Source organism: Emydura macquarii, unplaced genomic scaffold (genome assembly GCF_026122565.2).
Source record: "Emydura macquarii macquarii isolate MOO-44397 ecotype Brisbane River unplaced genomic scaffold, CSIRO-AGI_Emac_v2 contig_3122, whole genome shotgun sequence".
NCBI classification, from domain to species: Eukaryota; Metazoa; Chordata; order Testudines; family Chelidae; genus Emydura; species Emydura macquarii.
The window spans coordinates 3,903,252-3,919,445 of NW_027133259.1; the positions used below are offsets into that span (position 1 = coordinate 3,903,252).

Sequence of the window (16,194 nt, forward strand, 5' to 3'; positions counted from 1 at the left end):
CTGTGCTCCTCAGTGGGCTGTACAGACATGCACTCATCAAGGTTTTGTCTGGCTGACTAAGTGCTTTGCTCAGAGGCAGTCACATCCACACACACAAAGGCCAGGCTGGCAGGTCTTCTGCAGGATGCTTTTTGTTATTTTTCACTATTCCAGAATTATCTTCTGGACCGCAAACCCATTTCTCTTGAAAGGCAATTCTGCTTCTCTCAGAACTCAGCCTGTTAACCACCCTTTCTTTCACCCTCACTCTGTTTGAGACAAAGAGTGAACATGACATGCTCTTGAAGTTGACTGAGCACCTAAATATTATTAACACAGGATTCCAAAACATTCATCTCCCTTTTAAACTTGTCCCAGGGTCTAGCTCTGTATTTTAAGTACTTATATGGTCTAGAGGTGAGTCACATTTTTCAGTCAAAAATTTGTGAATGTGTCATTTTTGCCAAATTGTTTCATCCAATTCCTCTTTCCCCCTCTCACACAAATTCAATGTCAATGTCAAAAAGTTTTGATTGTTCAGGTTGAAATGATTTTGTAAGTAGCCATTTCCTTCAATTTTATTTTATTTTATTTTTAAAAATGCAAGTCCAAGAAAAAGCTTGACATCTAAACAAAACCTTTTATTTGACCTAAAACTAAATTTGTTTTGACATCTCAATTCACAAAATGTTCCCAAAAATTTCCTTACGGGTCAACCCAAAACTAAACTTTTTTCAGAAGTACCAGGGAACTGAAAAATCTGTTGTTGGTGCAGCTCTAATATGCCCCCCATTACTGGAGTATCTGAGCACCTCAGAATCGTCAACATATTTATGCTCACAGCACCCCTCTGAGATAAGGAAGTGCTGTTATCCCCATTTAACAGAGACTAAGTGGCACGAGAAGAACAAGGAATTGTATCTGGGTTTCCTAACTCCAAGTCTAGTGCTGTAACTACTAAGCCATCTTTCCTCTCTATTGGGCCATCCTTTGGGGAAGTTGCAGAAGAACAAAAAAAGCAAATATGCCAATACTTTAAAAGAGTCAATGGGATGACCCAGGTGATTATAAGCCTGTCAGTCTGACATCGATCTTAGGCAAGATAATGGAGCAGTCAATATGGGACTTGATTAAGAAAGAATTAAAGGAGGATAATATAATTAATGCCAATCAACATGAGTTTGCGGAAAATTGATCCTGTCAAACTAACTTGATATCTTTGTTTTATGTGATTACAAGTTAGGTTGCTAAAGGTAATAGTGTTGATGTAATACACTTAGACTTCTGTAAGGCATTTGACATGGTAACACCTGACATTTTGATTAAAACACTTGAAAGATATAGAATTAGCATAGCATACATTAAATGGATTAAAACCTGGCTAACTGATAAGATTCAAAATGTAATTGTAAATGGGGAATCATCATCAGACAGGTGTGTTTCTAATGCGGTCCCATAGGGGTAGGTTCTTGGCCCTATGCTATTTAACATTTTTATTAGCGACATGGAAGAAAACTGATAAGTTTTGCAAATAACATAAAAATTGGGTGAGTTGTAAATTATGAGGTCACTGATGCAAAGCGATCTGGGTCGCTTGGTAAGCTGGCACAAGCAAACAATATATGTTTTAATATAGCTAAATGTAAATGCATATATTTAGGAACAAAGAATGCAGGCCATATTTACAGGATTGGGGACTCTATCCTGTGAAACAGTGACTCTGAAAAAGAGGTGGGGGTTGTGGTAAATAATCAGCTGAACACGAGCTCCCAGTGTGATGCTGTGGCCAAAAGGGCTAATGCAGTCCTTCGATGCATAAGCAGGGGGATCTCAAGTAGGAGTAGAGAGGTTATTTTACCTCTGTTTGGCATTGGTGAGACCACTGCTGGAATACTGCATCCAGTTCTGGTGTCCACAATTTAAGAAGGATGTCGATAAATTGGAAAGATTTCAGAGAAGAGCCATGACAATGATTAAAGAATTAGAAAGCATGCCTTATAGTGACAGACTCAAGGAGCTCAGTTTTTTTGGTTTAACAAGGAGAAGATTAAGGGGTGATTTGATTACAGTCTATAAATACCTACCTGGGGAACCAATATTGAATAATGGGCTTTTCAATTTAGCAGAGGAAGGTATAACACAATCCAATGGCTGGAAGTTGAAGCTAGATAAATTCAGACTGGAAATAAGGCGTACGTTTTTAACAGTCTGAGTAATTAACCAATGGAACAAATTACAAAGGGCTGTGATAGAGTCTCCATTGCTGATAACTTTTAAATCAAGATTGGATGTTTTTTTCTAAAAGATATGCTCTAGGAATTATTTTGAGGAAGTTCTATTGACTGGTTTTTAATGGAGGAGGTCAGATTAGATGATCACAATCATCCCTTCTGGCATAGGAATCTATTCATCCTTCCTCCAGAAAAGGAGTTTAGAGAGAGAGCCACCAGACTCCCAGTAGCTATGGTGTGGGTGATTGTCACAGATGTCAAGGATCTTTCACTCGGAGAGCTCTGCCACCAAGCCCTTCCCATCTACGAAAGGGTACATCAGTTAGAGCACCTAAACTGTTCAAAACTGCCGCCATGGTACAGAAGGAGAAAAAGGGGTCTGTAAGATAGCCAGGATCTACGTTATATGTAGCCTATTATCCAGAGTGAGAAAGTGCTAAGAAAGAAAGGAAATGTCCATATCTAAAAACCGAAGTTGTGTAATGGGCTCCCCAATCTGCAGACCTACCCAGGAATTAGTCGGTGTGTTACTGTTATTTGGTTCAAGCTAGTAAGTTAGGCCACGGTCCTGCACCTGGCTCTGTGTAGGGACACCCTCCCTGCTCATGCTGCGTCTCATTGAAGTCAGTAGTGATCTGCTCAGGGACCAGGGTCTGTCCCTGAGGAGCCAGCAGTTGGAATTGTTATATACTTGCTAAGCAAATTCTCAGCCTGCTGAACAGAAGATAAGGCTGCTGGCTGGCTGAGCCCCAAAACTTAGATTCATGATGACTGGCAAAAGCAACTAAGGCATGAAGCTCTTTGGAGCAGGACGGTAGGAAAGCTCTGCACAAAACTGCAATTTTCAGATAAGAGCAAATTCTCCTTATTTTATTATATTTGCTGTTGTGGCTTTGCATGATTCTGACGCTTCTGCACCGTTTCAGGATGATGAAGATCTTTAATCGGTTGCACAAGTCTATGCTGCTTCTGGAATATTTCACCTGTCAGTCTTGGGAGTGGTCTTCAGAAAATATGAACATGTTAATGACCCAGCTCAGTCCAGAGGACAGGAGAGTAAGTATATCTGTTGCTCCTATTGCTAAATGGCTCAGATTCTCAACCACAGTTCTGTTTACCTCCAATCTTCCAGCCTATCATATTTGATTTATGGATGAGCCTTCAAATAGCATCTTTTGGGGATGGTCAGAATTAAAACACTTCCTTGAAAGAAAGAGAAATAATTCATTTTCTCTGTTTTGTAAATTAGACTCGTATGAGCCTTCAGTTTTAGTTTAGAAGGATGGTCCCCTGCTTTGTTGCATTGCAGAAGCAGATGGACCAATCATCGAAGAGCTTTTTGCTCATAAAAGGTGCCCTTTTTTGTACCATAAAAGGAACTCTCAGGTCTCCATTCGTCATGGGAACTGTGTAGATACGTTTCTACACACAGTGCAGAATGGAAGACGATTTTTGACTGTGCTCCCTTCCGAGGTCAATTGAGATTTCTCTCTCTAATGAAGGGTGAGTAACCTCAGTTTTTACATAGCAGCAGCAGCACCTGAGAACCAAATCCCTCCACAATGGAGAGGTGGGCAGGTGAACAAAAGGCCTAGAAAAACAGGGATATCGGGAGGCAAGTGCCAGCGCAAAAGAGGGAAGCAGTGAGATGAGTGTTCAAGGCAGTTTCACTGTAATCATGAAGTGCTCTCCCACAACTTTCTTCCCTCTCCTGCCTGCCTAGTTCTCTGTCTGTCATCTCCGGGAAGGGTAACTCCTAACATATGGGTGGGAACAGGGAGAGAAGCTCCTTCCCAACTATTTACACCCCAGCCTTCTGGCAGCTCCCATCTTTGAGGATGGAGCTCGAGAAGGAATTAACTGGTGGAAGCCAAAATCGACAGGTGTCTTTCTTCTTCAAGTGGTGGTCCCTATATGTATTCCAAATGTAGGTGTGCATGCACACCATGTGCTGGAGCAAGAAGATGTTCATAGCAGTGTCTGTTGACCGTAACGTGTCATGCGTTGCTTGGTGTCTTGGGTGAAGTTATATTAGGTTGTGCGGGTCAAGGCCACTTCAGTTCCCTCTTACCATCGCGTGGTTGGATTCGGAATCCCTGTTGCTCCGCGACTGAAGTTTAACTGAAAGAGCACTTATGTCCATTTGTATATAGTCCTTTGTTGTGTTTTCTTGTCTAGTTAGCTGTAAATAGTTGTTGGTTGTAGTGTAGTTAGATCACATTAGCTCACCCTGATCAGGGTCCTCTTCCTGCTCCCCTCTGGGGACTGTGCCCAGTGTTCCGGGATTTAAAAACTGCGCTTTGTGCCCTTGCTTGTTCTTAGTGAGCGATGAGCACCAACGTTGCTTCTACTGCCTCGAGGGGACCCAACTCACCACTCAATGCGAGATCTGTAGGTCCTTCCCACCAGGGACCTGAGAAATGCGGCAACTTCACCTCCGGAAGTTCCTTATGGAGGCAGTTCTGCAGCCACCTGCACAGTCTGATCTGGGGCCGTCTGAACCGGTGGTGCAGCACCCCTCACTAGTGATGGGAGTGCTCTCTCTAGCATGTTTCACACCCCAGATCCAGTGTTACCAACAGTTCAGGACAAGCCCAGACAAACACAGAGCTGTGTTTCCATGCCCAGCAGAGGCGTGCATACAGGAACCTGTTAAAAAGAAAGAGGCGTCTTTGTCTCGGGACTCTTCCCTCAAATCTATCTTCCAAGCAACATCAAAGTCTGACAACTACCCATGGGGCGGGGCGGGCCTGGTTGCAAGATGCATCGCAACCAGCCTGTGTGGTAAGTTAACGTCATAGATTGAAAGAGACTGAAATATTAATTTTAGTTTAGGACAGGAGTTATCTTTTAGTTAATTGTGATTAACTCCTTGACTCATTATTAATCTTTTGATTTATATTAATCTGATTTAGATTCACTTAAAATCTTTCTGTAATCAATAAACTTATTAGTTTGTTTTATCTGCAACACTGCATGTGGATTGAGTGTGTGCAGAGACTTCATTTAGAGTGACAGAGCTGGGGCACATCAATTTCTTTGATAAATTGATGGACAAATGTAAATGAGCTTGTAGAGTGCAGTGTACAGCACTGAACCCTGCAAGACAGCAGTTCCCAGGGTTGCATCTGGGACTGGGGGTGTTTGCTGGGTGTCTATGTAAGGTGTAAATCTGGCCCTGCCTGCCAGTACTAAAACCCATGCCCCCGTGGAACCTTAATCTTGTCCTCTCCACCCTTTGAATCAGTGGCATCATGCTCCCTCTCACATCTTTCCATGAAGGTAATCTTCCTCATGGCTATTGCTTCAGCTTGGTGGGTCAGCGAACTAGCAACCAGGATGACAACCTCCCCATACACTGTGTTTCATAAAGACAAGGTTTCCTTGTGACTGCATCCCAAGTTCTTCCCAAAGGTGGCCTCTGAATTCCACCTCAACCAATCTATTCATCTCCCGGTCTTCCATCCCAAGCCACATGTCTCCCCTGCGGATGGGACCCTCCCCTCCCTCAATGTCTGCCATGCACTAGCATTCTACCTCCACAGAACTCATGCTTTTCACACATCAACAAGACTCTTTGTTGCTATTGCTGACCGATCCAAAGGCCGAGCCCTCTCCTCCCAGCAAATCTCAAAATGGGTATCCGGCTGCATCTGAGAATGCTACATGCTCTCCAACATCCCACCGCCCGAGAGAATTACGGCACACTCAACATGGGCACAAGCAGCCATCCGCCTCCCTCGTGGACATCTCCTGGCAGGACCCCTGTCAGGCAGCAACATGGCATTCAGTACATACCTTCTCCACCCAATATGCCATCGCCCAAAAGATGGTGGAAGACACTACAGTGGGCCATGCTGTACTGCAAGCTGCGCTACCTCTTGCATCCTCGCACCCACGTCCACGCTGATCACTGCTTAATACTCACCCGCGTTTGGAATACACCTAGGGACCACCACTCAAAGAGAAAGAGGAGGTTACTTACCTGTAACTGAAGGTCCTTCGAGATGTGTGGTCCCTATTTGTATTCCAGTACTCGCCCTCCTTCCCCTCTGCTGTGGACTGATCTACTCAGTGGTAAGAAGGTGACTGAAGAGGTATCAATCCACCCAGCCTAATATAACCTCGCCCGAGACATGAAGCAATACATGACGCATGTGCGGGTCAATGGACACTGCTACAATAACTTTCCGGCTGTGGCACGTGGTATGTTTGGAATACAAATAGGGATCTCACATCTCAAAGAACCTCCAGTTCAGGTAAATAACCTCTTTCCATTGATGTCAGTGGGAGTTGGACAGGGCCTTAAGTACAATATTTTAGAAAATAGTGCAGTGTCTTAGACAGAGAAAATATACAGTATGGAAAAGTTTGTTAGATTTGAGCAGCCTGAGAGCAATAACTTTAGGGTGTCAAACTGATACACTGTTTGTGGGTTTTAAGTACTTCTGCACATGAGTGGGGCAGTAATGGACAGATAAGCAGGAGGGCTGAAAGAATGAGCAGATCTAGAAGTTTAAACATACCTGTGGGGCTGTATCGTATACTTGCAGAGAGATGGGAATCAGTGATCAAATGAAATTGGTCTAGTTCCTTGTGAAATTCCCATGAAGATCCCCTGTGTAGGAGTTGCGGTACAATGCCTCCCAAGTCATGGAACCCTTACTGTGGATCCATAAAGGAAGCAAATTCGAGGTTTAGCTGAGTAACCTTCCTGTCTTCTATGGCCACACCCAGAATTCGCTTCTGGCTCACAGCCATGCACGTGCTGAGTGAGCTTGAGAGTGAAGAGTTCTTTTCTGCTTATCTTCCTTGAAAATACTTGTGTGGAGTCACATCAGCCATCTTGTTATTCATGCATAAAACTCTACTTCACAATTAACCATTCTCTCTACAAAGAGAGCACTTCCTCTGTATTCTTTATTGATTCAGTTATTTCTTCACTCTGTGATATCTACATTTCCCTGAAAGCATTGCCGACACCTTTCCCATTTAAAATCTCGATGTATGAAACAAAATGTCATTAGCAATGCAATCATCAAACAACTGAATAAACCATTGATTGGATTTCGGGAGCTACAGATGCCGAGAGAGAATGTAGCTCTGCCCAGCTGAATTACTGACACACAGGAATCTGTTGATTTGGTGTCTGGCCATTTATTTGCCCTTTAAAATATAATCCCAGTATGATACCAGGGACATTTTTTAATGTAGTCTCAAGATGTAGCCTCTCTTCTAGCAAGATGTATTTGCTTTAGTGGCTCTGCATATACAGATAACCGCAGGCAAGACTTGGCAGGAAATCTCTAGTTGTTTAAGGTCAGCGGGTTATGAGTTGAAAGCAGAGCCAAGTGACTGTAATGAAGAGTAGTAAGATAGAGTTGGAGTAAGATTTTTTTCACTGCCCATTTCTTCCGTTGAATCTCGTGGTTCGGAAATCTTTAGGCACAGGCTTTGTTCAGAGTGGAGTTCAGTTCAGAATCACAACATGACGTTGCACAGCGTTACTCTTCTACTGAAAATCGGACTGTGGCGTTTAATTAACGTTCCTTTGCCTTAATTCCAGTTATTCAACTTTGATGTGCGCCAGCTGCATTGGTCGGAATACATTGAAAACTACTGCATGGGCGCGAAGAAATATTTGCTGAACGAGGACATGTCTGGGATTCCTGCAGCAAAGCAACACTTACGAAAGTAAGCCATACATGGTCAAAATGTGGCAACAGCCCCCGACCGCCTGGGGTAGCTGTATATAAGGGTTTAGAAGGCAAGGATTTCCATTTTAAATGGAAAGATATGATTCCTTGGACAAGGACAGGTGAATCATGCATGTGTCAAATTGAGAGTGATCTCACGTGAGATAAAAATGGCATAGCTCCCTATTTACATCAGCTGAGGATCTGGCCCATCTTGTGAAGAAAAGGGAGTTTGGGCTGGACCCATGGGCGCATTATACTGTCATGGAAGTAACCAATCCTCACCAGTGAGTTCTTAGCCATCTCCCTAAAGCAGCAGAGAGAGTTTACAGTTCTGGTGCTGCAGACGTTCCCAAGGTTCCTTCAGGACAGGAAAAAATAAAGGGGCAGCTTTGGATTTTGTGAAACTCCTAAAGGTTTAAAACAATTTCCAATGGTTGTGTAACACTTTAAAATAAAATCTAGGAAAGTACTTGTACTGGTGATCGGGGAGATATTACCCTCCCTCCTTGCCCCTCGTTCCCAAATAAAATAGAGGCTTCAGAGTTGGATTTGGTATTTTGGAACTAGAACCTATATAGTTCTAAAACAGCTCAATTAAAGATCTCAGGTTCCCTTTTTCCAGTTTAAAAAAAAAAAAGTGTAAGCCCCGCTCATCTCCTCCAGAGCAAATACTCAGAAGCGCCAAAGAGTGTGAAAAGGGGGACAGAGGCATACTGGAGGAGCACTGTTAGGTTTTTCAGGGAACAGCATTTTGCACTCCGGAAAATGTGGGCTTCTGTGAAGCTACAAATATAAAACAGGCTGTTGGCATTGCTGGGATGTTACAAATGAATCACTAGTTTGTTTAGTAATTGTTAAACATTTATCATCCTAGTTTCTAAATGCTTCTATAATAAATCGGGAATATATAAACTGCATCACACAAATGGGTAGCATAAACTCCATCACTATCAGTACAAGCCAAAATATCAAAACAAAGCACTCACACACAAAAGACTAAGCAATCGTGCCAGGTTAGATCACAGCTAGTTTGTTTTCATCCTGATCTTCATCTTGGTCAGACACTGGAAAAGTAAGGAATGTGTAGAATTGTAGAATCTGTATTTAACAAAAGGTAGACACGGAGATTAATATGATCATCATCATCATGACATTTTAGTCTAAATCATCTCACAATCTCCCCGAATGGCTTTACATGCACAATGAACAGGGGGTGGGGAAAAAAACTGAACCCTGCTTGACCCTGAAAGTGGACCACTGGGGAGGATGAACAGTTGCCCAACATTACCTATCTGAGTTGTCACAGCGAGGAAAGAGCAAACCCACCAAAGGGTGACTTTGTAAGACAGACACCAAAACCTCAGAGTCAACAGTATGAAAAGTCGCTGACACATCTGATTAAAAAATGGACGATAGGACATCTCCTAGCCCATCCCTAGGAAACCGACTGTCAGCGTTAATTCAGTCTCAGTTCTCAGTGAAATCAGAATGCATAGAATCAAAGAAAGGCTGGGTAGCTGAATCTATAACATCACTGCATTCATTACATTATAATTTCAGTGTGGGCTCATGTTGGCTCTGGCACACAGAGGAAACACCTGTTTAGGAACCAGTATCCTTGCTAATAAACCGAAAGGGCAGGAGGGCCACATCATTCCATCTGATAATTAATATCTCTTGAAAAATGCAGACGTTCCTCTTTACATTTGATCCAAACACATGAAGGCTGCAGCTCAGGTAATGTGCTAGGTAATTTTTTTTAACGTTCTTCTCTTTTATTTGTCAGGCTAAGGAACATCCAGTATGCATTCAACACCACCCTCCTTGTGATCATCTGGCGCATTTTCATTGCAAGGTCACAGATGGCTCGTAACATCTGGTACTTCGTTGTGAGCCTCTGCTACAAGTTCCTTTCCTACTTCAGGGCATCAAGCACCCTCAGGCACTGAAATAGTCAGTCATCAGCCAACTCCTTCCAGAAGGACCTTCCTCTCCTCTAAACAGCATCTGGGCTTGAAAGTAGCAGGGAATCCACCGCCACCACCAACAGCAGCCTGCTGTCAATACGATCACAATTTTTTCTTTACTAATGCTTTATAACGTGATGGTCTTGCCTCCATAGGACCAGGCTAATATTAAGCCATAACTGAAGTTTTAGACACAGGTCATTCTGGGGCTTTTTTCTAGATTCTGGTGTGCAAGAGTATGGATTAACCAAAGCCGCCATCTTTCCATCCAAAGTCTAAAAGCTAGGCACTTTCATCCCCACCTCCCTCCTTAATAGTTCCGGGAATTTAAAGGCATAGAAATTAGGAAAGGAATCTGATAGGACAAGGAAATATCAAAGAAATGAATCCCTGACAGGTATTCCTAAATGCAATGTACAAATTCAAACCGAATGAAACCAAGTGGGCTAAATACTTTATTAGATTTTGAAACCACATTTTCCATGTCACTCAAAGCTAAGGGAAGTAAAGAAAAAATAAGTTGTGGAAGCCTTATAAATGTGGGTTAGATCTCTATCTCGTGTTGCTAAGGACTGATACTTTCAAGCCCTGACTAACGAGGTACACAGATGCTGTGTACGTTGTTTAATGGCATGAACACACATACACAAGTGACCACTATGGAGAGGCACTAGCCTCTCTACATTTAAGGTTGAAATTTAGCTTCCATTAAAAAGCCCTCTTTTATCACCTCTGTAGCTCTTGCTTGGAAAAATGTGTATGGCCTGAGAGTTGCTGTATTTACTTAAAATGGGAAGGAGAATACTTGTGCAAAGCTTGAAGAAAATTAATAAAGGTGTTTTTGAGTCCGTCATTTAAAAATCACCATGTTTTGAAATCCTGATTTTTGGCTAACATTTCTTTGTCTAGCTGAAAAATAGCTTGTTTACTCCCCCTTTCAAATTTTCCATATAGTTAAATTTGCTTGAAAATTCATGCACCCACTATGTTGAAGAAAGGGTAATTATGCAAAGTTATTAACGGTGTTTGGTGTGAATCATGCAGCCTGATCCTGCTCCCATTGATGTCAGTGTGAATTATGGACCCAATCCTGTTTTCATTGATGACAATAGGAGTTGTTTTTCATTGACTTCTGTTGGAGAAGGATTGTGCATGATATATGTAATAGCACAGTGCCCTCTATCCACTTATTGCAGCTAAGAAGGCGCACAGGGAGCTGCAGAGAAGGTCTCATTGAAAGGCTGATTCTGTAACAAAACAAAAAAAGATAAATTATGTTTTCAGTTTTGAATGATTAAATCTCATTGACTACTGGAACATTTTCTTTACGTTCTGATTAAACTGAGTAAGCGTTTAAGGTAAAAAGACTCTAAAATGACTCCTTTTTAAAATGTTTGCACGTTTCTAATCTACCTGTCTGACTCTGCGCCCTTCTACCTGCCCAAATAAGTAACATTGCATCACAAAATTTGATACAAGAGGCAGTGTTCAAGGCCAAGAATAAATGTCTGTGAAGTGGCCATTATTTCAAAATGATACCTGCTTCTGACAGTGAAGGCAACAGACAAAAAATCATGGCCACAGGGAATATTTTTCTTTTAAAAAGTGAAAAGAACTAATAAAGATACTTCTCCTTCAGCATCCTCTATAGGTCCATTTTCCAAATGAGAGTAACAGAGTTTAAACAAGTTGCCAAAGAAGGCTTGTGGTAGATCCCAGAACAGCCCTCTTCCCCCAGCTCTCTGAAATGGTAAAATCAGTTCTTTTACCACTAGACCACAGGACCTCCCCTACAGATTGCTTCAAGTCTGTACTTATTTTTACATCAAATGTAAAACAGGCTACTAATGCTTAACGACCTTTGTAAGGTGGGTTGAGGTCTTAGGATGAAAAAAGCCTTATGTAAATGCAAAGCTTGTTTTTTTCAGGTGGGGTAAGTAAATCACAGAGAGGTTCAGTGAGGTGTCTGGAAAGCGCTGCATCCTACTGGATTAGCTGCTACTTGTGGAATCAGGAGACGTGGCTTTCTGGCCTTGGATCTGACATGCTTTGTGCTATGACTCTTTAGCAGAGTTTGGCGTGGAGGTCAGGTGCACTGTACTTGTCTGTATCACTAACATAACTACCCAGTGAATGTGGCTAAATTGTCACGTCCACACGGAACGAGGTAGAGCTGTTTCTGCAGGCTCCGTTATCAAGTAGGCCCACACTGCTCATTCCTTTCTTTTAATAATCAGGTAACGCGTTCATCTCGCTTATTTAAAACATGGTATCTTCACTTACCTACACAAAAGGAAAAAAAAGGTAAAAAAACAAACAAAACCTGGGCCATTCGGGGGGGGGGAGGCCAATTATGGATGCTAATTAGCACCAATGAACTTACTTAGCACATTATTTACAAAATCCAAGCACTTAAAAAGAAGGACTCAACGCCCCGGGGAAGCTAGCGATAAAAAAGAAACAGTGACGCTTCTCCTTCCTCCTCCACCCCCCTTTTGACAAAATGAAGCCAAATCCAGTTTAGTTTTTATTTATTTTTAAAAGTTGAGGTTTTAAATAGGTCCTGTAGGAAATCAGACTTTGATCCATTGGTATTACACTCATCAATCGAGCAGGGCAAACAATGGATTTTTTCAGTTTGGTGGCAGTTTGGGGGGGTGGGGGGAAATATTGGGTCAAACAATGTGAAATTTTGTAGAAATTCTGGTGAATTGCAAAAAATCCATTGTGGGTTCATTCCAGAGCAGGGATTTAAAGCAGCGTCTCTCATGTCCCATGGGCTAAAGTGTATAAGGGAGCAGCAGCATCACCACCTTTCTCTTATGGCCAGAATTATTGGTATCAAATTTGTGACTTCTGGTGCGTTGACCAAACCTACATTTTTTGTTGAATAAACTATTAAGCAAAAGAATTCCATCAAGTGCCGTGAGTCATGAGTATACACTGCTCACCAATGAGTGAGGGCTGCAGAAACAGGCCCATAATATCTTTATGACCTGAGGCCAGCTGGGCTAGAGATTTTTGCAGAGGCAGCATGCTTAGTCCTGTGGGAAGAAGAGGTGAGGAAGTAGGTTGCATCCATTTCCTGCATCATCTTTTTGTCGATGGATTAAATGATATTGACCCGTCACAGAGCTACATCGAGCTTCTTTTCACCATGGGTGGGACTCAGCAACATGAGGGAGGGTGGAGTAAAAGGAGGTGGGAAGTGAGCAGATCTCCAGGACCCATAGGTCTTATATCCCTGCGGTGAGAAAAATTAATCAGGAGCACCTCGCTTACGGAACATAGAAACCACCAACCTAACAGCCTAGAACCAACCTAGACTGTTCCCTGTCCCCCAGCTGTCTTTTATGAACAGGCAGCTTTGAGGATAAAAGTGGAGGTTACATACTGTACAATCATGACCATTTATGAGCCACATCATCACAAAACAGGATAGGGTCAGTAATCATTTGTACCCAGTGGACTTATTACCATCTAGTTACCACATCGTATTGGGACAGAATACTGCAGTGTTGTTATAGTTACTCGGAGAACTAACCTGTGACGCACTGAACCTGATGTACTCTTGTTTTATACACACATAGTAGGCTATAGCAATAAACTGAGTGGTATGTAAAAGCTATGGAACCCTGAGTAACATTTCATTGCCAATGATTTACATGTATGTGGAGTCAGTCATAAGCTGTTAGTTTGCAAATAAACTGTATAATTTTTTTAATTAAATACCCCCGTTAAAAATCCCCAAAATTAATCTGAATACACCATTTGACTGACAAGTCAATTTATTTCCAAAGTATTTGCTGCAAAAATGAGGGTTTTCAATACGGTTGCAGGAAAACTTGACAACCAGCCCATATTTTCTTGGGGGCAATTTTAGTCAGCTTTTGCTACTGCATTAGGCACCCCTAAAGATGTTTCAAGTCACTTTGCTGTTTTCAAGGAGACCTGGTGTACGTGTGTGTGTGTGTGTGTGTGTGTGTTTATGTAGGTATATTTACACATTTTCAGTACCAATCATCTCACACAAAATCCAGAAATTATCTGATCTTTTTGACAGGCAAAGCTGTAACCGTTTATTATCCTAGATTTGTCGGACTGGATGGGACCTCAAGAGGTCATCTAGTCCAGTCCCCTGCACTCATGGCGGAACTAAGGCTTAGCTAGTATTATCTAAGTACTATGTGCTGGTCTAAATCAAATTAAGATGAAACCCCACCCTAATATTTCATGTAAAAACAACTCCATGCAATACTGTTAAATAATCAGTCATAATTCATGAATCTTTATGCAACTTGGAAAGGATGGGCAGGGAATTTTTGTTTGTTTGTTTATTTGTAAATAAACTGCAGCTTCATGATTTAAAACATGTTGTTGCTACTCCTGCACTGAAAGTCTATTGCAGACAACCATGATGAACGTTTTGTTCAATTGGGCCTTTTATTCTAGCACAGAATAGATACTATGGTGTACATTCCCAGCAAATTTATCAGTAATGATCTGCAAAATGGTGCTAAATCTTGGTAAGGAGGTGGTAAAAAACGTACTTAAGGACAAATAAAAGTGCGTATTACTAGGAGTAATTTAACATTAAAAAAGGTACTATCCCAGTTTCTCAATTCCTAAATAAATAAATTGTGATATTTTTTTCAAAGATTACCATAGAAAATGAAACTGCTTATATAGAGTTTCTTGTTCACTGTACGTAATCTTGACAATAGAACGAACCCATTTTATAGCAAAATATTTATTGTCCCACTGCCCAGAGATTATATGGTTATAATTGATGTTTCTATACACTTTTATCTATGAGACAATTTACTATTATAAATGTTACTTATAAAGTTTCTAATTCAAGAGTGTAATGTTTGGAGCCATCGTAATGGACAACGTTGTAAGGTCACAGAATACAAGAACCTCAGCCGTAAAACTGCTAATATTAATTTTATGTTATTTTAAACATTTAATAAACAAAATATTTTAAAACAGTTGTTATTATGCATTAATCTACTGGCGTTGCTAGGGAAAAATTACTTACACGCAAGGGTGTTTTTCCATATGCCTTTTCTTCACCATTCCAAAACTTGGGGTGGAAAAGGGTGAGTTTTAAGCCTCACATGGATTAGCTCAAGCCCTCCACCTACAGAATTCAGGAGGCAAAAGACAGCTAAACAGTCCTCATTTGCTGTAGGGGAAAAAATGGGGGAGAGAAAGAATTGCTATATTTAGTGCAGGAAAGAGCATGGTTTTGCGCATAGACGTATCCTTATTGTTTTTTTCTCAATGGGTGCCCACCAGACACCCTTACACCTAGAAAGTGAAGGGGACATAAGGTCAGCTGAGGGTCAATGGTCATGTCTCCACTGACTTCAATGGAGCTATGATAATTTCCACCAGCCGAGGAGCTGCCCAAAGATATGTTAGTTTTAGAAATTAAGGACCTGAGTCTCAATTACACTAGAGCCACTTTGCATCACTGGCAGCTTAAAGGGGCCTTAATGTCAGTATAAATATAATTTACTCTCATTTAAAGGGGTCCTAGTGAACATCAGAATCAGACTCTAAACATATGTCCAAAAACTGCGGACAGACTTCTCCAGGTTAAAGCGCTAAGCAAACTGTGCCGCTCTTCATCCAGCAACATCCGCCTGCCCGAAGAGAACCTAGGGCAAGTGCAATGCTTGAACACAACTTGAAGTGACTGCATGCATAGATTCTGACTACATTGTAGCCACTTAAAAATGGTGACGTGATAAGATGGACTATGCAATTTGCTCTGCCAGAGGTACAGAAATGCTAGCAGGCAAGAGCCCTTCTACATGCAAAACAGAGCTCATCGTTTCCTGAACTAAAGGCCTCATTCTGGAAAGTCATCTTGGCCTAGAACTTAGGTTCTCCAGGTGCCTAAAGGTCTGGGTTCAGCAACCATCTCTACAGGCATCGACATGTGAAGAGAAGACGCTCCCGCACAGGTCAACGGTGTCTGACGTGAACAGAGGCCCAGCTCCTTAAAAGTATTTAAGCTCCTAAATTCCAATAATTTCTGTGGCCGTTAGGAAGCTGAATACCTTTGAGGAGCTGGGCCATGGAGATCTTCCTGTGTCATTTAAACTGTTCAAAATTAACTCTTGTGAATTCTGGCCATCTGGCTTGAAGCAGGCTGAGAGAACTGTCAGAGGGAGTGCTGATATTTCTATTTTAAAAAATCACATGTGATACGGAGTGCATGGCTGCGCTATTTCCTGACATGGGCGAAGAGGAAGGGCGTGACCTAACATAGCAGAGCCAACTCCCTATACAGTACCTGACTGTACT

At 41.8% G+C, this 16,194-nt stretch overlaps 1 protein-coding gene across 2 annotated transcripts in view; it reads left to right on the forward strand.

Annotated features, from left to right (window-relative positions):
- FAR2 (fatty acyl-CoA reductase 2) overlaps positions 1-12,028 on the forward strand; it is a 169,792-nt gene extending 157,764 nt beyond the window's left edge. For both annotated transcript variants that reach the window (XM_067531016.1, XM_067531017.1), the window contains 3 exons: positions 3,137-3,266; positions 7,777-7,904; positions 9,696-12,028. In XM_067531016.1, coding sequence (XP_067387117.1) covers positions 3,137-3,266; positions 7,777-7,904; positions 9,696-9,858 — 421 coding nt within the window. In that variant the 3' untranslated portion in view covers positions 9,859-12,028. The remainder of the gene's footprint in view (positions 1-3,136; positions 3,267-7,776; positions 7,905-9,695) is intronic.
- The last annotated feature ends 4,166 nt before the right edge of the window (positions 12,029-16,194 follow it).